Source organism: Plutella xylostella, chromosome 14, assembly GCF_932276165.1.
Source record: "Plutella xylostella chromosome 14, ilPluXylo3.1, whole genome shotgun sequence".
Classification (NCBI taxonomy): domain Eukaryota; kingdom Metazoa; phylum Arthropoda; class Insecta; order Lepidoptera; family Plutellidae; genus Plutella; species Plutella xylostella.
Window position 1 is genome coordinate 5,904,322 of NC_063994.1, and position 23,366 is coordinate 5,927,687.

General features: G+C 38.9%; 3 protein-coding genes across 4 annotated transcripts; 2 read left to right on the forward strand and 1 right to left on the reverse strand.

Annotated features, from left to right (window-relative positions):
• Window positions 1-406: 406 nt before the first annotated feature.
• Window positions 407-8,462, reverse strand: LOC119694310 (nuclear pore complex protein Nup58). Of its 2 annotated transcripts, XM_038120381.2 has the most exons (14): window positions 8,267-8,462; window positions 7,707-8,101; window positions 7,401-7,550; window positions 6,863-7,045; window positions 6,513-6,560; window positions 6,074-6,166; window positions 5,312-5,442; window positions 4,676-4,820; window positions 3,617-3,760; window positions 2,801-2,877; window positions 2,250-2,331; window positions 1,866-1,979; window positions 1,610-1,687; window positions 407-756 (listed from the first exon to the last, which is right to left on the reverse strand). In XM_038120381.2, exons 1-14 carry the CDS (start codon window positions 8,344-8,346, stop codon window positions 626-628), a joined length of 1,851 nt encoding a protein of 616 aa, XP_037976309.2. In that variant the 5' UTR covers window positions 8,347-8,462; the 3' UTR covers window positions 407-625. The 2 variants fall into 2 exon arrangements, with proteins under 2 accessions (XP_037976309.2, XP_037976310.2); XM_038120382.2 differs by lacking the exon at window positions 6,863-7,045 and having other exon boundaries at window positions 8,267-8,461.
• Window positions 8,463-13,781: 5,319 nt separating this feature from the next.
• Window positions 13,782-15,136, forward strand: LOC105384512 (putative transferase CAF17 homolog, mitochondrial). Its single transcript, XM_011554767.3, has 2 exons — window positions 13,782-14,865; window positions 15,091-15,136. Exon 1 carries the CDS (start codon window positions 13,815-13,817, stop codon window positions 14,844-14,846), a length of 1,032 nt encoding a protein of 343 aa, XP_011553069.3. The 5' UTR covers window positions 13,782-13,814; the 3' UTR covers window positions 14,847-14,865; window positions 15,091-15,136.
• A 1,660-nt stretch (window positions 15,137-16,796) lies between these two features.
• Window positions 16,797-23,083, forward strand: LOC105384513. The gene is made up of 4 exons (XM_011554768.3): window positions 16,797-17,071; window positions 19,097-19,273; window positions 21,030-21,157; window positions 21,516-23,083. The coding sequence occupies exons 1-4, from the start codon at window positions 16,978-16,980 to the stop codon at window positions 22,302-22,304; spliced, it is 1,188 nt and encodes a 395-aa protein (XP_011553070.3). The 5' UTR covers window positions 16,797-16,977; the 3' UTR covers window positions 22,305-23,083.
• The last annotated feature ends 283 nt before the right edge of the window (window positions 23,084-23,366 follow it).

Genomic DNA, 23,366 nt, shown 5'->3' on the forward strand with positions numbered 1-23,366 from the left:
AAATCCTGTATATTGTATTAATAACTGTATAATAATGGTATGAAAATAGACACTATTGATTTAACAAAAGTCAGTGAAGTCAAAACAGTTGCAATTATAATTATCGAAAATTTAAGCTCACAGCTTGATAAAAGGAGTGCTCCCATGCGAAAATCAACTAGCGAATGTATTTTATACAGGACTAGCTGTTCCCGCGCGCTTCGCTTCGCCTTAAAAAGTTTTCCCGTGGGAATTCCGGGATAAAAAGTAGCCTATGTTCTTTCCCAGGGTCTAGACCGTATGTATACCAAATGTCATTCAAATCCGTTCAGTAGTTTCGGCGTGAAAGAGTAACAGACAGACAGACAGACAGACAGACAGACAGACAGACACAGTTACTTTCGCATTTATAATATTAGTTAGGATGTAGGTCAATCATGTTTTCTTAATTTTTCTTGAAAACAATGCTCCATCTATAGAATCATTTCACCATGAACACCCTATCACCACATCACTTTCACTGTCACTGTACACTTCACTTCTCACAAAACCCACCTCACAATCGTACAATCACTTCCAGCTGTCATTACTTCAGTCCGCGGTAGATAGGCCGCCGGTGCATTCACCGGCGCGCCTACCGTCAGCATCATTGCTTGGTGCGCTTGCCGGGCGGCTTCTGCAGCTGGAACGAGCTCTGGTCCGCGGCCCCGAATGAGCCGAAGCCGGTCGCGTTGAATGACGAGCTCAGGTTGCCTGCCTGCGGCTGCCAGTTGGCCACTGTTGGAGTAAACAAGATTGAAAATTGACTGTCTTAGCTCGTAAGGTTGCCTGTAAGATCGCTTTTAGCGATAAGACCGCCCTTATTGTATTGTATTATAGTTTTTTAAAGTCTTAAATGTTATAAGGGTGGATTCGTCCAAACATCACGTTACACGTGAATAATATAAATAATATCTGGGATAAGTACGCTGTTGTTATTCTGAGAATTTGCCTTTTAACGCAAATTCTCATGGTATAACTTGGTAGAATGCAATCTCGTATAATGTGATGTTTGGACGAATCCACCCTAAGTGTTTTATGTACAATTATACTACTACGACTACTTAACAAAGATTAGGCTAAATTCAGACGGATTGTGCCACAACAACCGCATGCAATCGTATCAGTAACCGCGAGCAGTCGCTATAATCAACTGCATGCAGTTGAATATAAAAACTGCACGCAGTCGCCGCGATGCAGTCCGTAATTATGTGATCAGCCAGATAGTGCTGTCAAGATGACAAATATAAAACACAAACAAAAACAGAGGACATGAGCCACGTCCAAGATAGGAGAGTTATTGCCTTCAAACAAAACCAACATTGAAGACCCGAGAGCAAATCATTAGTATACGGCCGTAAAGTAACAATATGAAAATGGTGGACAGACTCAGAAGCTATCTCACCCTTATCATACATCTGTTAATAATACTCCTTACCACGTCCACTTGTGTCAATTACATATCATATTTCTATTGTCATACTAAAAATTTAAAGATACAGTATAAAATTTCTTTCTGATTTTTGATATTGAGCTATAAAATACAGCGCATAAATTTGTCGTACTTGCGCGTAAAAGTATGATTTATTACCTGGAGTTTCTGCTATTGGCGTCGTGGTGGGTCCAATGTAGCTAAACGGAGTTGGCCCCGCCAACTGATTAATGTTACCTGCAAAATAAAAATATTTAGGTATATTAAAACGAAAAACATAGTATTCTCCAAAAACCTAATGGTTTTGAGTCCATACTGTCCTAAAGGTAAGGTGATATAATAATGAGTAGGTATTTTTATAAAGACCACGCTGGTCATTTATCATGAACATAAAATAGTACAACAAATAAGATACCTATAGTCCTAGGATCTGAGAGTACAGATCCACCGAGGCTATCAAAGCCCGTGAGCTTGGATTTTTTCCTGCCACTCTCGGCCTCCCGCAGAATTTGGTCTAAGCTTGTATTGCCTGTAACAAAACAAAAATATACATTTTATAGTAGCTCTTTCAAAAATATATATTTTACTGTAGGTAAAAATTTATCTCTTTAGTTTTTTTAGCCTCTAAAACATCTCAAAATAAAAAAATATGCTAGCAGTTTATAGTAAATGTAATATGTATGCGTCATGCAAGGAGAAGTTGTTTACTATATCGAGTATATTGCCTAGCGGAAATTACACTTATAAATTCTATAGTATACTTTACAAGATTTTTTTAACCTTGAGACACGAAACTTACCTGCTTGGCCTTCGAATACGTTGGATTGATCTTTCAAGACGTACTTGCGAAGATTCAGGTACTGTTCCTTTTGGGCCTCAACCTGCAAAGATAGAACAGATATTAAATTTATTTATTTATAGGAGTCAAAATACTTGAAGTCGGTGAAAATTAAAAAAATATTTTATTTATAAAAGTACTCTTACAAACAATTTACTTATTTTAAACTTCTTAACTAGACTTAGACCCGGTTTCACTTTCACATTACTCGGTTAGTTACAGTCTAAATCCAAGATTCGCTGACGAATAGGTAAAGGATTAATACCCTTGTTAAAAAACGAACACTTTCTTATTGGTATCAACCTCTTATTTGCAGGGAAAAACTGCGAAAAGGAACGCAATCCTATCGAAAGTTTTGTGACTTGTGAGTTAAGTATATCAGATGTTTGTTTCTCTTTCACGGGAAAAAGCTGGATAAATTTTGATGAAACCCTTTTATTCGGAAACCTTTAAGGTGAAGTCAAGCTCGCAGGCAAATATAATTTAAAAGCTATTTATCAAATTTACCATACCTGAGCATGCACAGCTTGCAGTCGACCAGCGAGCGCGACTAGGGACTCGTGCATTCTGCGTATACCGAGGTTCAGTTCTGGGAACAAAACATTTATTATCAGCTATATAGATAGATAAATTGACCACCGGTCCATTTATCTATCTATATATGTGGTGGTCAATTTATAAGGAGGCCTTTGCCCAGCAGTGGGACACAAACCAGGCTACATAAAAAAAAAAAAAAAAATATAGATAGATGATGGGAATACGGGACCTCCCTATTACATCCACCAACCCGCACTATATACCCGCATATGTGATAGTATATTTATGTGTTGTAACTTCTGTTATTAGGAGTTAAATTAAAAAAATAATTATACATATACATATGTTTAATTGACGTGGTGCTTCACCAAAGGGCTTATCCACAAGCTCAGAGTTGCTCAGCGTGCTATGGAAAGGGCTATGTTAGGCGTGTCCCTGCGAGATAGGATTCGTAATGAAGAAATCCGCAGGAGAACTAAAGTTACCGACATAGCCAAAAGGATTAGCACGCTGAAGTGGCAATGGGCTGGCCACGTAGCCCGCAGAGCCGACGACCGCTGGAGTACAAAGGTTCTGGAGTGGAGACCCCGTGTCGGCAAACGGCGTGTCGGTCGCCCCCCAACCCGTTGGTCTGATGATCTGCGGAAGGTAGCGGAAAGCCGCTGGATGCAGATGGCGGGTGACCGTTTGGGGTGGCGATCGTTAGGAGAGGCCTATGTCCAACAGTGGACTACAGAAGGCTGAGAGAGAGAGAGAGAGAGAGATATGTTTAATTTATGTGTGAAACTTACCTTGTTCGGAGAGCAGTTTGGGCGAGGCTTGCATTTGTTTGTCGGCCACGTCCATTTGGCGTCTAAACGTTATAAGTTGCTGCTCCAATTCCGCTATCAGCTCTTTGATAAACGCAGGTGGCGCTGAGCCTTCGTACTCCGAATCTGGAAAAAATATGTATATGACTTAAACGCTTCATCATCTTGAATCCCTTGAAATCAGGCACAATGGAAAACTATTGTTGTCAGGCGCGATACGGGACGCAGAAGGTTAACTGTGCGTGAGTCCGTGGGAGCCGAGACCTTATCCGTAAGGCAGCGTCCGCACAGGCAGGAGGGTTGCTTAGCGCCTAGCGAATCGCCAAGCAAGTAGCTCAATAAAACGAACGTTCTAGAATCTTCGTCACGGCCGCATTACGCGCTTGGCGCTTAGCTAGTCGCTTAGTATGTATCAATGCGGCCGTTCACGAAGATTTTACTGAGCTACCCGTTTGGTGACTCGCTAGGCGCTAAGCAAACCTCCTGCCTGTGCGTAGGGTGCCTAAAGGTGGCGGTTATCCGTAAATGTGGAGGTTCAGAGACAGGAGTCCGCGACCGGCGACACGAGACACCACTGGTCCGAGGTAGCGACCGTCTCACTGTCTCCAGTCTCAGTTTCACTGCCGAAATGTCGCTTTTATGCCTCATCCAGACTCACGCCGAGAAGACCAGAGAACACCAGAGACGCGAGAGTGCGATGAATTTCTCGCCTTCTCGTTCTCTCGCTCGGGTGTTCTCCGATCGGTGTCGGTCTTATAGCCCGATATAAAGGGATTTCTCGGCGACTTCTCGGCGTGAGTCTGGATGAGGCATTACATCCCCCACGAGTCTCATGCTATAACAAGCAAGTGTGACTCACTAGGCGGGTTGTTGTTGACGGCATCAGCCGCGGCCAGGGCGCCTGCCGGCTGCCTCCTCGACGCTCATCAACATGGCTACGGAAACCTTTCATACGCTCTTGGCCGGTTTTTAGGGTTCCGTAAGTCTACTAGGAGCCCTTATAGTTTCGTCATGTCTATTATAATTATCGTTACAACTCACTAGGCGGGTCGTTGTTGACGGCATCAGCCGCGGCCAGGGCGCGCGCGCCGGCCGCCCGCAGCCGCTTCGACTGCGCCCGCGCCCGCGCCACCTCCCCGCCCAGCGACAGCGCGCTGCGGACCAGCTGCTCCGCGTCACGTTCCACCTGAAAACAGATAGGAGGTTATAAATAAGGTAAGTAGGGCATCATCATCATCTCTAGTCCCTACATCTGCTGTTCCCGCGAGCTTCGCTTCGCCTTAAAAAGTTTTCCCGTGGGAATTCCGGGATAAAAAGTAGCCTATGTTCTTTCCCAGGGTCTAGACCGTATGTATACAAAATTTCATTCAAATCCGTTCAGTAGTTTTAGCGTGAAAGAGTAACAGACAGACAGACAGACCGACAGACTCAGTTACTTTCGCATTTATAATATTAGTTAGGATTAGGATAAGACAGAAGACACTTTTTAGGCAAGTAGGCCACAGGGCAATACATATTAAAGGTGTTTTACACCGGCGAGGTGAGGCAGTTCTGGCACAATTAACAGCACTGTATAAATGACTATACAGCACATGCTGAGTCAACTATACAATGATGGTGTTGTGTATTTGTGATGAGTATTTAGTGAGCAAATAAATGATGTATTAAAGAACTTACTTTATGGAATGGTTTGATTGAAATCCTCATTATTTCGGAGCTGATTGCCTTCTGTTTCTTGACAAACTCCTTAAATGTATCTACTGATGTGGAGATTTCTGTTGGTAGCTTCGTTTGTTTTGGAGCTTCACCTAAAAATACATTATGACAATAATAATTAACAAATTTTAATAAAACAGCTAGAGCACTAGTCATCAATAGGCTATGTCTGAAAAAATTGAACAACGCTCATAATTTTTCTAATGATAGTAATAACCCTCCGTATCATCCTAAAAAAATCTCAGATTTTTCCTATGCGTCAGTAATTTTATAAAAATAAAAACATTTCAAGTTTCACAAAACGGGGATATGATGGAACTTCAGGACTTTTTCCATCGTCTCTATAAAAATATATGGGCAATAAAAAAGAGAAAATTGACAGGCGTCAGCTTTTACATACTCTTTGGTCACACGTCTATCCATAGACCACCATAGACCTACAACGTGAGCCTACAATTTTTTTTTAATGCCTATAGAGACGATGGAAAAAGTCCTGAAGTGCCATCATATCCCCGTTTTGTGAAACTTAAAATGTTTTTATTTTTATAAAATTATTGACGCATAGGAAAAATCTGAGATTTTTTTAGGATGATACGGAGGGTTATTCCTATCATCAGAAAAATTATGAGCGTTGTTTAATTTTTTCAGACATAGCCTATTGCTAAACAAACCGTCGCAAATGGGATGTAACTATTTTAGGTGGAGTATTATAAAATTACTAACTTTTCCCATCTCCTGAAGTGGTGGTGTTGGTTGCTCCGATGCCGAGTGAAGTAGTGGTGGTCCCACTTCCGCCCAGGCCCAAACTGGGAGCCGCTAAAAGGAAACAAATTGTTAAATTATTGTCATAATATGCTTATGACTATACAAGAGCTTTTTTTACACACACTTACATGATTCAAAAGTTCATTTTTAAATTTGTTCTATCACTAAAATCATTAGGCCTCCAAGGCCTTTGCAAATGCAAATTATGTACCTAAATCAATTATGGTAAGTAAAATCAGTGATTTAACCAAATTTTATAGCTTGTATTTTTTATAGATGAAGTTGAAGGTGTACAGCTAGATATTTATACATCTTAGTTGATCTCTGCTGCTGGTAAATTAAACGAGAAGCCAATTAAGGTAGAAATAATGTGACCATATTTTTCTTGATAACTAACCTGAAGTTAATTGTAACGAGCTAGCTGTGCTGGTACCAAGTTTTGGACCTGAAATAAAAAAAAAACGTTACTATTAAATAATTATTAATAAGTAAGTAACCATACAGTTCAAATTCATTACAAGATTTCCATTTAAAACCTTTTAATTTCACTACATACTAAATACAAAAAACAAATGTACATGAATCAATATTTCAAAATAAATTAATGGTATGTTGTAATGGTAAGGTAACTCTAGTGGTCTGGTAGTAACTACCTAAATTATTGAAAACAGTACATACAAACAATAATCATAGTGGTATAAGAAAAGATAAGATATTCATTTATGACGAACTTTCGAAAAATCATACCAGAGCTGGGAGTAATAATGCTATAAAAGTTTCTCTTTCCACTTTTTGATGGTGATTTATCATCTAGTATAAGAGGCCCTATCCCAATATCCATGTCCACATAATGTTGTGGAAAGTTGACTTCAAAAGATTTTGTTGGAGACATAAAAGTCGCAATGTTGGAACATTCTGGATTTGATCCAACTGCAATGCAATAAAGGATAGCATAAAATTGTGTTTGCTTTGTCACTGTTACAGACTGCTTAAAATTGGACTACAAGCTTATATGTATTTGGTATCTAAATGTTGTAAACAGTTGTTTGCCACATGGTATTAAATTCAGTCAGCCATTTTGGATATGTTAAACTCCTGCATGTCAAAAACTAAACTAAAAACTAAAGTGTATTTGATGCTGAAGAATTGTGCAGCATACAAATAAAGTACAATTGACAATATATTTGGAAAAACCACGTTGTCTCGCATGAGAGGTTCATATCTTCAGTATCATACAAACATTACATTTAAATAAACAAACATTACATAAAATATTTTTACTCACCAAATAGGCCACCTGGGGCTGTGCTGGTGGCTCCAAGGAGACTTCCTCCAAGACCAGTTGATTGTGCAGTTGATGTTAATGTGGAGCCAAACCCGAAACCACCAAGCCCTGTACTAGCTGTTGATGCTGCTGGTGCCCCAAATGATAACCCTGGAAATGACATTCATAGATTCTTGATTATTATAATTTGATAATCTACTATAACAGACATGTAAATGATTACAGGATTTATACTGTAAGTAAGGCCTTTAGGCCACAAGGATTTATACCCAACAAGGGTATAAATCCTTGTGCTTTGAAACAAACCTGTAGATTGACTAGTTGCAGTGGAGGCAGCTCCAAAATTCAAGCCACCAGTGCCAAGTCCAGTAGTTCCGAAAGCAGGTGCAGTCGTTGAACCAAATGTGGGGGCTGCACTGGCCCCAAAACTCGGAGTGGTTGTGGCGCCGAATGCAGGGGTTGATGTCGCCCCGAATGCTGGGGTGGATGTTGCCCCAAACCCTGGTGTAGATGTGGCCCCAAACGCTGGGGTAGCAGTTGCCCCAAAACTAGGGGTAGCAGTGGCACCGAATGCTGGGGTTGCCGCGGCCCCAAAGCTTGGGGTAGCGGTGCCGAAAGCGGGCGCGGCGGAGGCCGGCGTCCCGAACATGCCGGTAGACGGTTGAGAGGTCGCCGTCAAGCCGAACCCGGGCGTTGCGGGCCTGAAAATTAAATTACGTTGTAAAACTACAAGAAAATTTTGACAGTTTCAATATTTGAGGTTATGTTAATTAATTTATTAATTAGTGTTTCTTATGATTTTAAGCATGCATAATCATGAAAAACCATAAAATTAATAAGAATTTTATTAAAGACTGCATACTAACTTGTTTGCACCGAAATTAAACCCTCCAGTCAGACCCGTAGTGGCCGGAGCACTCGATGGAGTCCCGAAGGAAAAAGACATATTTCACTTCGATTAAATCGTATTAGGTAATAATCCGAAAACAAAAACGTATCAAACAGAAAAATGCACCATAATTCAATGAAAGACAACACGTATGATTTAATGATTTTGTTGAAAATTATTAAGCTTAAATCACAAAACGACAGTTAGCTGCCGAGACCGCCATTTTAATATCATAGAGAAAAAAAACTCGACACTCTATGTTTTTAAGGTACCGACACACTAGCGGACGCGGCTGTCAGCCGCGACTGATAGTGTGTACGGTCTTTTGGGACAGTTCGTGCCAGATTGCTTTCGGACGTCTTTCTCGTTCAGCTTTCAGACGTCCGCGACCGAGAGCGATCTGGCATGAACTGTCTGAAATCGCTCTCGGACGTCTGATATAAAGCTGAAGCCATGGAAGTAATAATACAACAGGAATGCGCACTGCACCAAAAAAACGAGCCGACAGAGATAGTCAGCACGGAGCCCTCCATCTCTTTCTATTTTTGGTGACCATCATTTTAGGTAATTCATGAGACATCACTTCTAATCTATCATGTCGCGAATAGGTGTCGATGGTCTCAAAGTCACCTATTATTCGAACAATTAGATGTACAGGTAAGTAAATAACTGACAATGATAAAAAGTCTTAGCAAAATCGCACTCTTTATTGTCAGGACTTTATAGTTCGACTGTAACGATAATAAACACTTGCGATGAATCGTGATTTATCATCGGGTTTGAAATGATGAAAATTTGTGGGAATTACTTCGAACCACCTTTGCTATGTTTTAAGGAAAGCTGAAATTTGGGAAAATATAATTTTAAGTAAATAAAATTAAGTTGGGTGTAGTGTTGACAAGAAAGTGTCAAAACAGGCATTAAACGCAACTATGTACCTAAAACGTGTTTACTCTGTGGGTGTTCCGTTTACATAGTCTAGTTGATGAAAATCATAAGATTTCAAAAAAAATATCTCAACCTAAGTGCTTCCGCCGGTTTTAAGCTTGATAAATTATCTTATAATACTCATATCTATCACCAAGCGGAGAGTGAGAGCGGTGGTAGCTCAGTCGGGTAAGCGCCCGCTTCTCACGCCAGAGATGCGGGTTCGAATCCCGGCGCTGACATGTACCAATGAGTTCTTTTCTGAATTTAAGTACAATGTATACCATCGCTCTTACGGTGAAGGAAAACATCGTGAGGAAACCTGCATATCTAGATTTAGCACATCTAGATATGTGAACCCACCAACCCGCAGTGGACCAGCGTGGTGGGAAAAATCCAAGCTTAGGAAGGCAGTTTAGACCTTGGGGATATGCACAAAGGTTCCATTCGAGAGAGCCAGGTGCAGGTACTGTTACCCCCACAGAGAATAGAATAGAATAGAATAGAATCACCAAAAAAATCAACAGCTCATAACTCTTTACCAGCCTTATAATATATAACAGCCACAATAATACCTAATGATACTTATTTATAAAATAAAACAAAAAGTTGAATGAAACAGGTCCTAATTAATGGAAAGTGATTCAAAAGTACGAATTAATGGTCACCCTAACCATAACGTCTCTCACAACAGTATAATCGTCATCCGTCATCTTGACAACTTCGGTCTTGTCGTAAAGTATTTAGAAAAACTACCAATATTTTTTATGAAATTATTATTCATACAAATACCAAATATATAAATAAAATTACATGTTTATAATGATTTATTATAAAAGTGTTTTTGAAAATGATATGATATACAGTAGTCTATGAGTTAATTTAATTTTTTTTTTGCATAGCTCTCTTCGTACAAAATCTACTAAAGTTTACACAACTAAATCCTGGCAATTGTTAGAAAGAGAGGAAGGGCTCTGTGGTAACCCTCTCTATCGGCTCGCGGCCTCTTTCACTTCAAATATAAATCTTAAGGTGAATTCGTTAGGTCTATTTTTGTTTGCATCATTTTGGTGAGTGCGCATTCCTGTTGTATTATTACTTCCATGGCTGAAGCAGTCAGCCCAAGGTTACGTCCGATAGTTTGAACAGCGTGTGCCTTCCTTACCTAGATACCTTTAAGTCGGCTAGTGTATCGGCGCCTTTAAATTAAGATTTCCACAGAGTACATAATCTAGCTAGCATCTGGCAGTCTATGGTTTAGGTAAATGAACATATTATAGAAAATAATTTTAAGCGATTTTATTGATATTAAAATGAATGACTACCAACAAAATTTGTAGCAGGCGCGGTAAATCCACATTCATGTCGAAATTTTCCTGTTACTGTACGTAAATCTTCATACATATCATGTTCAACACGGCTTGCATACTTATTAGGTCTTTTAATAAATTTTGGGTACACAAATGATTCCAGTTTAACATTATAACTAACTGGAGTAGTTTTAAATAAAATTCGGCATGAATTGTACATTTTTCCACCATATGCACAGAAATTCATTGACTTTATTTTTATTCTCCGCTCACTTTTGATGTTTGAGTTTGAAATGGTTTGAAGTGTTCTTTTCTCTATGATGGCATAGAGAAAAGAACACTACGTTTTAAGAGATGGGAGTACAAGGGAAAAAAAAGAAAAAAATACTTGTATTATTTTTTTTTATTCACGCGTACTAACAGAGGGTACCAACAAAACAAAAATTATGACGTACAAAACTGCCAACATAGCCCCGCTGAAATAGTGATGTGCTTCTTATGGATATTTTTTAACTAGTAAAAAAAAAGGATAGGATTTCAGTGTTACACAATGACACCAACGTTAAGTCTCGGTTCAACGTTATGTTATGTTCCTATTTGAACACAAAAATATAATCCATAAAATAAACTCGAGATTTTCCGTTGACATAAGTGCTATGATATAATGTTGAAATAAAATAAAAGTGGAAAAATATAATTATATTTATTTATTATAAAATAAAGTGTCTGTAGTAAGTCCCACACATGGAATGGTTTTTTTTTTCAATTGTGTTCTTAAAATGTTGTGGTAGAAAATGATTGCCACAAATTCGTTTAAGTTGATGTAGCTTTTCAATAGGCACATAAACCAGATCCTCCTTACCGGTCATCTTAACCCACTGTTTACACCTGCAAACAACATTTTTATAATTATTATTAAACAATTAAATATTATTTAAGTAGGTATAATAAAAGTCACTGGTAATTTTTGTATGGAGATCCGAATTTGATTTTCGCTAATTTCCAAAACTAGTAGACAAAAGTTGTTCTGATTGACGAGCTTACGGACAGCTCATAAAAATATCGATATCGATAAAAAAACATTCATGCACTATTGTTGGTTGTGCTGACCCTCCAGTTATTTTATTAGACTTTAACTTTTTTATACATAATAAATAATCTAAATCCTAAAGATGAAAGAAAGATAAAACTTTATTTGACAATGACAGCAATCATACCTAATTATATACACAATAATACAGAACTTACATATAAATTTGCTGTCCGCCAAAAAGGCGTCCACTCAGCTATTGCAGCGCCCTTGGCCACAGCCAAGGACACTGCGCTGGTGTTTCAGTGGAGGCCTCTTTAATAGTGACGCACAATAACATTAAATAAACAACAAAAAAACGAAAGACTTACAAACACAAGTGAAACAAAGTGATAAGTGCGCGAGCGACGACATTGAGGCGGAGCGCGTTCGCCCTGAAACCCATTTTCAGGCAAGAACGGGACACCCAGCCGACCACACGCGTCGCGCGCGCACCGAAACAGACTAAAGAATATTCAGAACACGAAATAATATCAAAGGAAAGTCAACATAAACATCATACTTATGGAAAGAAAGCAAAAATAAAAGGTAAGAAAGTACATAATTACAAATTACCATTCAGTTACACAATACATTATTGTAGGTGTATTAAACCACGGATTAATAAGGCAATAATAACCAAACTGTTATGGCGTAGGTAGTTAATTGGTACACCGGCCACTCTAACTGACTTGTGTACGGTACGTATAGTGTAAAATGGTGTAAACTACGGGGCTATGAGGGATTAAATAAATAAAAATAAATAGTGCTATACCTAGTTAATACATAATAATATTTTATTTGTTTACAGGTTTATTACTTATAATAAATACATATGCCTACGTAAATAAGATGCTTCATGGATGAGCAAATACGGGAGTTAGCGGTTATACCTACTTAACGGAAGATCCACCCTGCGCGTCGTGAATAACTTCGAGGTAATTGCCGTTTAATTACTGGTTTTTTGTAGATGTAGTAGGTATTGTTTGTACCGTATCTTAAAAGAGCTTATGGTTATCCTATGCTTTAGCCTTTAATTGTAGCTTACCTTTCCTCATCCAGTGGAAATTTGGCCATGAAAATTCTCTTTTGGCCATCTATACGACCGGCTAGCGGCTCTTAAACCACATTTTTCACAAGTTTTATAAAACATAATTATTATCAATAATATCAAGCAACACTAATAGTTAGGTACTTCCACACAAACACTGCACTTATCCACAGTAATGATAATATATAAATAACTGTTAAATCTTAATTTATTTATGATTTAAAATTATTTTTCAAACTAAACGATTGACTGACTGACACTGACAGATGACAAAAGCCAAAGATGTCTATGATAGCGTAAAAAGTACTCTGTGAGCGGTGCTCGCCATTATTTTTCGTACGCGTTCCATACTTATTTTTTTCCAGACTGTCTTTCGCCAGACTTCGTATGATGGTTTGATAGGTCTATGGATGGTCTATGCTCTATGCTATGGAATCCAAATGGATCAAAATCAAAATGGATCCAGTTATAATATTCAAGTCTATGGTTTGAAGTTGACTGACAGATTTAGTTAGACCCTGTCCGCACAGCGAATATTTCGCCGCGCGAAAAATCGTATGTGGTACCTACCACTGTCTATTGAAGAAACAATGGAAATACATTGTAGGTGTAGTATAAAAATGATTTGATACCTGAGTATTTTATAAACTACGACAGTCCATTTGACAGTGATTTAATCTTACCTAATAGTTGTGAGAGAGCCATAATTTTTCCCATTTTTTTATTTTATCAATTTATTCTTAATTACTATAGGTACATAGAAGATATATTATTTCTATATTATAATAATAATAACATTTCATATAGATTAATGTTGGCAAACGGGCCTCTACATGTTGGCTTCGGCCCCATGCACGCCTTCCAAATGTCCGGGACCCCATTCTCCCGAGATGGTAACGACAAATAATAATAATAAGCGATAATGTTATTATTCTGAGAATGTGTGATCACAGGCAATACCAAAATATCAAATCACAGAGTGATCACAGATTGACAGTGACAGATGACAGACTGCTTTGAGACATTCAGAGAATTCCTATTTATCATTTATCAAATTTTAATAATTTTATCCATTTATTTTTACATGTAGTACACGAAATTTCATTACTTGAAACTATTACAGAATAAGGTATTTATTTGTTGTTTCAAAGTTTTAGAGTACTTAAATATGTTGTTCCAGCTTAAGAAAGTTCTGGGGCAGAAAATACCTATCAATCAAGTACTTCGATGTTTTTATTGTAATAAATTATCTGCAAAAGTTCTTTTACCTTTACAAAATAAAAGATTGCTGAAGATTACTGGTCCAGAAGTATCTGTGTTTCTACAGGGGCTTATCACAAATGATATGGGTCATTTCGAAAGTGTCAAATCTATGTATGCGATGTTTCTGAATAATAAAGGCAGAGTTCTTTACGATACCTTAGTGCACAAATGGGACGGCGAAGATTCCTACCTATTGGAAACTGATAAAAAAACTGTGGACCAACTACAGAAACACTTAAAAATATACAAACTGAAAAGACAAGTTAAAATAGAAGATGTGAATGAGGACTTAAAATTATGGGTATTGTTGAGCCCCAGCCTTTCAACAGCAGATTTGGAGATCTCATTAGATAAGAAATTTAATATATACAAAGACCCCAGACTGGTTGAGCTGGGCTATAGAGTAGTAGCATCAAGTTCCCTAGCTGGTAAGGACATAGCCACAGCTATTGGAAAAGATATTGAGTTAAATGATAGCGAAGAAGTATACAGACATTTGAGGTATAAATTGGGTGTCAGTGAGGGTGCAGATGACTTGCCTCCAGGAATGAGTTTCCCTCTCGAAGCCAACTGTGACTACCTCCACGGAGTCAGTTTCCACAAGGGCTGCTACATCGGCCAAGAGCTGACAGCTAGAGTGCACCACACAGGCGTTGTTAGAAAACGAATAATGCCTTTACGGTTTACCAAAAAAGGTGCTCAAAGTTTAGAACAGGACTTGGTGATCACAGCTGGGGAAAAGAAGGCAAATGTAGGGAAACTGAGGGGAATCAGTGGTGAATACGGATTAGGACTGTTACGGATAAAAGAGGCTTTAGACGCTAAAGTTCTGACAGTTGGAGACTATGAAGCAGAAGTTGTAAAGCCCAGTTGGTGGCCACGGGAGGCTCCAAAAGAAAAAATTGGTTCATCCAAAGTTGATGTGGCACAAGAATGAGAATATTTTATTTTTTTATGTATGTATTATTATTGAGATTGACACAAGTGTACTCTCTTTAATTAATGAGATGGATTGAATAATTATTATGAATACTGTTATAGGTCCAATTAAATTCTTGCTATTTTGACAACCATAACAAATGTAAAATTTATTTTGGTGATGAAGTCCTCAAACATACCACCATTAGCTGGACTGTAGTTCTATTCACTTTGGTTTTTTATACCTTGTTTTTTCTTTACAGATACCTAACCAAAATGGGAGACTCAAAAGCCAAAGTAGAAGATGCCACACCGGTCCTCCATAACTTCATATGCTCATCATGTTCCATGGTTGAGAAAGTGCATTATAAAGGCAGTACCCCACCATTTTCCCGTAACATAGTGCTCAAATACCCTAGTTATGTGATGAAAGACCCATTTAGTCCTCCAGGAAAAGGTGAAATTCTAATTCTAGGTTCCGATTGCGCATCCTGTGAGAAACCTGTGTGTATTAGCAAGGAGTGCAGCATATTCTACCTTAAAACTTATTGTCTGGACTGTGCTCTTAGAGATGTTGATAGTTTTCCAATAGAAATACGATTAAAATTGTTAGCTGTGAGCAAAAACAAAAATATATGTTGAGTTTTATAAAGGTGGGTTTTATTTCTTTATTACTCTTATCTATTGGAGGTCAAGATCACGACTTATCACATGAATTTTTGATATGTAGGTTCATATGCAGCATAGGTATGCTACAATATAATAAGTTACAAGCAGACTAATTTTATTGGCCAATAGTATATAAAGTGTATTATATTATACTTAAGTAACTAAACCTAAGCCTAGCTAGAGGCAGTATATTGGACTCAATCTTATAACAACCAATATTATGCAGATAAACAATTCTAAGATAATTACGAGTATGTTATGTAGTAAATTTTGCTGCAGGTAGCAAATATATAACGACAGTCAGACAAGTTGTGGATGTCGGGTAGCCGGTGACCAGCGCGAGCGGAGAAGTGAAGACAATGTCATGTAGTGTGTGGTACGGTTATCTCACATAGGTACGGTCAGTCGCATTATAAACAGTGTGCAAATCACGAATATTCTCGACTTAAGTCGATAGTAATTCGATAGGCAGCGGGTCACTGGAATCTCTATGCGGTTAATTAGTTTCTAACGTTACCGACAGGGGCGCTGATCAAGATGTCATACGAAATTGCTATCGACTTGAGTCGACAATATTCGTGATTCGCACACAGGTACTCTTCTGAATATACTCTGACAAGGTAGAAGTGAAGAAGTGTAAATATAGGTATCTAGGTACGTTTTTATATAGCGATACTGACACGGATTTTGGAAAATGCACTTGCGAAAAACTGGACTGCCAGTGGATGATTAGGTAATGACTGATGATTATGATGCAAGCCTCGTTTCATTTTCATCTGCCTGCCAGGTATGAATTAGGTAGGTCAGTATGAACCTACGTCATCAATAGTACGTACTTCTTGCAGTGGGAATGGGAAGGCCGGAAGATCACATGTACCTACATATCTAAGAAAAGGTAGGTGTTGAAATCAAAGTGGAAAATATCATGTGATCACAGAAAGAGCCAATGAGCGCAGTGGTATAAACAGCACGTAAAAAAATAATAAAAGGCGTACAGACATGTGAAATATTTCGGGTGAATCAAACGGCACTGACCCGTTATTTTCGCGAGTCAGTGACATGAATTAAACTATATAAATAAACGATCAGCAAACGTGGACCTAAGCGTAGGAGGAAATTTTGTTTTTGTTTTTCATTAACGATAAGTTTAATTGTCGTTCATACATTGCGGCTTTATTTTCACCTCGCTGAAGCCTACTGGTAGTTTAAGAGAAAGGGATGGTGAGCATTAGTTAGAAATTAGACTGGGACGTTTGCCAAGCTTCAGAGTACAATCTACGTAGGCAGCCGCCCGCTCAAACAATTCGACTGCGGCGCATTCAAGATTCAGTCTTCGTATGGAAACGTTCTTTCATCGCTCTGAAAATTTATTACTTACTGTATATTTTTAACGAACTGTTTTGAGTGCTACGTTATTACAATTGATAGTGTTCAGTTACTTATTGAGTGATTTGATTTTTAGATACTCTTGTTAATATAAAATGGGGATGATATCCAGAGTTCGTGGTCGCATACGTAGTGATTCATTCTCGAAGATTCCCTCAATGAAATCGGAAGATAAGATTGCAAATATTGGTGAGTGCAGTTTGAAAACTTTATTATGCTTCTTTGAAGTAAGTACTACTAACTACTAAGTTATTTCCTACGTATATGTTATTAGATACATATCAGGTACCTACTTACTCTTACTACTGCTACTAATAGGTAAAAATATAATCAGATGTAACATGTAACATGCGCCTAACGAAACTTTCCTTAAGTATATTTCTTACCATTATAAGTAACATAGGTAATTTTGGGTATACCTAGTCGTACGTGGCTACATTATGTGCATGTTGGACTTGTGAGTAGGTACCTACTTACCCTTCAACCGTTGTATTAGTGCTTACCTACTTACATAGTTTGTCGATGTCCTACAGATGAAAAATAAATCCTTTAAGTTGAAAAATAAAGCTTAAATGTGTGTATAGTTGAAACATTGTATATTCTATTCTCTGCGGCGGTGTTAGTGCATGCATCTGACTCTCTCGAATGGAACCTTTATGTGTCTCATCTCGATGTGGTCTAAACCTTTCTGATCCTGTATCACTTTCGACCAGAGTACTCCACTGTGGGTTTACAAATCTAGATGTGCTAAATCTTAGGTTGTATAATAGGACAACCGAATGGCGTAGTGGTTAGTGGGACGACCGAATGGCTTAGTGGTTAGTGACCCTGACTACTGAGCCGATGGTCCCGGGTTCGATTCCCGGCTGGGGCAGATATTTGTTGAAACACAGATTTTTTGTTCTCGGGTCTTGGATGTGCCCGAAAAATGGCAATAGGCCCGCCCCCGCATTGGGACTAACAAACTCTGGCGAAAAGTGGGTGCAGCAATGCACCTCTGCCTATCCCGCAAGGGAGTACATTAGTACAAGGCGTGAGTGCGTATTGTTTTTTTTTCTTATAATGAGATAAATAGTATGTACGTAACTAAATGTATTTTTTCAAGAATATCGAGCATTCCCAGAAGTCAACAACATTCTAAATTAGACGGATAACGTCATAAGAAAATACGCATCCAATTAATATCTCATGAACATTTCAGGCGATGAAATTTCAGTGCGATTCATTTGCGGGGCCGTAACGGGACCACTGACCCCGAATAAATTTAACTTCGCTTTCTTTAATTATGAATCATTGCATTTGGTGCACTCGAGTTTATTCACGTGTTTGTTTCTCATATTAATGCGATATTAGCATCGATATTTTGTGGTATTTCGATACCATAGCAGGGTAGACGGAGTTATGTACTTACGTATATGAAATGAACCTTTTCCATTCATTTCGATATTTCGATTCATAAGTACTCATCACAACACCGCACCGGGCAATGGGCATACATACACCTCTCACAAGACGTAAATTTTTTGATGAAATCTACTCTTGCACAGTGCAGACTAGATGTGGGGAATGGTGTGATAACTTTATTTTTGTCGGGTTAGTTCCCCCCCCCCATTCACTGCTATAGGTACTCACCTAACGCTGTTCTACATTTATGATTATGAGAATACTGTTGAATTTTGAGGTTTGAAATCTAGTCATCATTTGTAAGTAAATAAATAGGTAAGTAAGTACTTATAAATGTATATGAGTATTCTAGTTAGTGGTGGTCCTCTGATTAGGTAGGTACCTACTTATATGAAATCTATGGATTAAAACTGCCCTAAACTATTTAAACATGAGCAATACTTTATCGAGGTAGGAACCCACATACGTTCTTCAATACAGGGAAGTTGGAATAATTTATCTACGTGATCCTCGAACCCCTACTGAAAACAATATTATACCTAATAACTAATAACCTACTTACTACAGCCACTAAAGCTTAAGTTTTTTTTATAACGCAGTACTTATCCTTTTCACAACATAACAGTTATTTATACCTTTCCATTGGTCGTATTTCTACCTCCTTGATCCGCATTTGTTTATTCCAATCTTCTTCCTTGCCTTATCCTTATTTAGGGTCGGCTTTGTGCGTCATGTCACGCCATATTACCCTATCTCCTGTCATCTCCTCATTCACTCCACAGTCTCTCATGAATCTCTTTCTGATTCCAGTATGGCTTCTCTCCCTGGTCCTGCTGCTGCCGTACTGGGCGCCCCGGGGTCTGCTGGTGGCGCTCGGCGGGGCGTGGCTGATGGCCGCCTACACCTGTCTCGTGGTCCCTGTGTTGATATCTGCGAACTACAAGTACCCTGCGAGGTGGTACCCGGCCGCTGTGAAGCTGTCGCGAGGTGAGATAGAGTTCCGGTGCTGTGTTCATGGCATATAAGCATTACCGAAACGATCAGATATTAAATTGACAGATTCTGAATGGTTCATCAACAGTCGATTGTCTGTATCGTTCTAATGCCGATGCCGGGACTTTAGTTTTTGATCATCGACATCGATGTACTACAAATTCACTGTCGTTTTGATTTTTTAGCCTGCATTTAGGGTTCGCTCTGTGGCAGTGTACCTACATAAATATAAATTCTTCATCACAATTTGAGTAAAGCGTGGTAAGTACAGCTTTAAAGTTGCAAATTTTGTAGCGGATATCCGAAAATCCGGAAGTGAAAAAGAACAATAGTAGACAAGGATATGAGATGGAAATAAATAAAGTTTCCCTAGCAGGACAAAAGAGCAGAAAACTCACAGCTCACATGGCTGAGTACCCAGCCAGAATTTGCCTAACTGAGGTCAGTGACAGAGCCCAAGGCGAGCAAAATGTATAAAAATATTCAAACGCCCCATTTAGAGTCTAAAGAAAGACTTTCTTGCAAGTCGAAGCGACTACCAAGGCCACCTCCAAATTTCTCAATGATCACGCGATGGCACGCAAATAAAGTATACGCGTGTTGTTGTAAGATTGAAATCAGTATTTACGCCCCAACGTTCAGCGGTAAACAAAGATTGTAAATAGAACCGGGCAAACATGGCCGCCGTGCCAGTATCTTGACCTATGATCAAGAATTCGCGCCTTTTACTTTATTAATATACTTACTTACTTTATTAATAGATTACTTTCATTTTATTTCCTTGTTATAATATAGTAAAGATTTCTTATGAGAGTAACTAACGGTACCTAAAATGTTACATTCGGCAGTCAACGCAAAGGAGTAGTTTATCACACTCACGAGCAATGAAAAAATTCCAGTCATAAAATGCAGACACGAAACTACCCCACTGTTTTCAACCATTTCATTTAAAATTTGAACAAAATATTTACGTTTTTAGTTGGTAGCATTCTGATGCGCTGTTAAATGTACTCCAATTTATAGTGCAGATGGCGTTTTTCCATTTTTAGGAGTATTTTGAAACTTTTTCCTTGCTCGCAAGTCTATGTATTGCATCAGAATTTCACCGCAAAAGATGCTGAGAGCTATTAGCATACGATCTGTATATACGTGTATGGGTATGTCAGAAGATCAGGTCACTGGCAATGCGCGTCTGATGACTCTGATGCAGAGCGGAAACGGAGCGGGCACTTTGCCAACATCACGTGCGTCATCCGCATTTTCCCCAAGAGTCTACGTGTAGACAGGAACTCACGGCTTCTTAGATATGAAAGCGTCAGTGAATCAGTCAGTGAATCGAACCATCAATGGACTCCCGGAAATGATAGTCGGAAAACATGTTGACTTGCGAGTGGTACTATTGGCAAGGAATAGCTTACGCGGTACATACGCCTACATTTTTCACGCTTTTCTTTGTAAATATTTTTGTTTTTGTCGTCCCACGTTGTTTGCGTGATAAAACGTGGCGAGATGAGAGATGCGACGTATTTTTTTCTTTTGATCGCAATAAACATCAAGTTTACCAACCTTGTTCTAGATATCAATGATCATGAAACAGTTTTCTGAATGAAACATTACAGAAAACATTTTGAAAAATAACACTTCTTGTTGCCCCATATATCTTTTCCAACCGGTTCATGACTATAACTACATTTATACCTATATTTGGTTATGTAATAAATGAATAATAAACCTTGCGTTTTTGTTGCAGACATTGCCCGAAAGCTGAGAGGGCCGACAGCACGCGTAGTTAGCGTCCTGAAAGCCGTCTACGCGCCAGTTGAAAATGCTGAACTGATTTTCGTGAAAATGACCAACTTGTCAACGATGTTGAGCCAGGTAATATAGTCACAACTATCACAAGCAATGAAAAAGGTCCAGGGTCATATGGAACGGTAATGGCTTGTGGAACTTTTTTTTTGCTCTCGTGAGTGTATAAATATCAAAAGTCTTGTGAATCACCTGTATACCTAAGTACCTATGTAACTACTTGTTAAATTATAACTACAGGTGCACCTTTTTGTATAGGATCCTGAGGCAAAGAAACCTAAAAGTTTCTGGGGCAAAATAAATCAGACCTCTTTCAGTGTGTTTGTTACGCTCCTGAATCTACAATGTTTCTAAATAACCTAATGGTGATTTTCACCTAAAGTTTACCTCTACTGTTACAATTTAATCATAAGATCTCCTTTTCCAGTTACTGCTGTTCACCGCCTGCGACCGCCTCTTCGTGGAGCACAGCAAGCTGACTAGCCTCTACTCCCTGATGTTCTACAACGTGGTCACATACTCGGTCAGCTACGTCCGAGAGCTCTGCCTTAAGGAGGACTGGTCTCCCTACGTCAGCCTCACCCGGAACTCGCAAGTGAAGCATCTCGCCATGTCTGCCACCAAGATTGTACTTGAATGGACCAAAGCTGTTACCTTCATCGTCACAATCACCTTTGTTCTCCTAGCTCTGGGCCTCGAGCAAGGTTTAGATAACTACAAGCCAACAGCTCTCTACACTATCATTACGGGGATATACTACCTGCTTACTGAAAGGACGTTTTTGGAGCTGTGGCCGATAGCGTTGTCTGCGATGAAGCTGGAGCGGCTTGAGGGTATGGAGCCGCTATACATTGGGGTGTGGTCTAGAGGGGTGACCACAGCATTAGCTGTACCTTTAGTGCCAGCGCTAGCGTGGTATGAGCGTTGGAGGCTGGCGATTCTGGTGTTTTACGTGTGCGTGTGGATCCACGGTAGACACCGGCTTGGGGAGGCGTTGGTGAAGATGAACGAGGCGTGCGGGTCGCTGGCGAGGTTCCGGAGGGCGACGGCGGAGGAGCTGGCCACGGTGGAGGATGTCTGCGCCGTGTGCCTCGGAGCCATGAGCTCGGCGAGGGTCACGCCGTGTGCTCATTTCTTCCACGCGGACTGCCTGCGCCGCTGCCTGGCTACCTCAGACCGGTGTCCCACTTGCGTGCGCCCCTACATCTTCTGCTGATAGCGGCCGATTCGGGAATCCGAATAGATTGTGATATTTATTTATGGACCAGTATTGTGTTTGACCTGGGTCAGGTTTTGATTGAAATGTCGATGCAGATTCATGTAAATAGATTTTAATTTAGGATTGTAAGTAATATTATACGCCTACCTAACTTCTTATGTTATCGAAATGCATTATATTATTATACCTTTGTAAGTACTTAGTTAGGTTTTTTGTACTTTAGGTAATTCGTCTATTATTTTACCTCTATTTATCTAGTCGTTTCTCGTAATCCATAAAATTATACACATGAATTTTAGTATGTATTTTGATAAAATATTTATGGAGGTATAAACAAACATACCTACTCAATTCCTAGATGAAAACTATTCTTAACAATGGGTAGAACTGCAAAAAATCCATGTGTATGAAGTAAGTTGTTCAGAATGATGGGTTGTTTGTCCCTATTTCGGCTTACAATAACCTTAATGCGTAGGTACTAAGATGTCAGATTCTGCAGTATCATTTGTAGTCACAAATGCACAATGTACCTAATTGGCATGATACCTAGATGAAAAGTATAATACATATATGTAATATGCATATACCTACTTGACTTACCTATGTATTTGTTGAAACTTTGTCCCTCTGACGCTTCTTATGACACTGTTTGTTGGCATCAGTGATCGCCAAAATCATCTTAACAAGAATACGATAGAAATATTTAATTTATTCTTAAAGAACCAATGTATATTGTATAATAAAACTGAAATAAACTAATTTTGCCAAGCCCCTAAGTGTGTATTTTTCTTATCTTTGACTGCGACGAATACATTTCCTGTGTTACTTTGATAAAGTGGAGCATAGTTATTACAATTTTAAAGTTACTTACAGTTAAATACTTACAAACCATTTGTCCTATTGAAACTAACGGAGAATATAAAGTTAAGCAGAACATAGGTAAGTAGTAGGTAAGTATTAGGTTCGACTGTACGACTATACAGCCTGTGATTTGGTAGATTATCAGTGAGCAGGACTTCAAGCTTACTGGACATGGCTACTTGAGGCGTTGAACTGTAA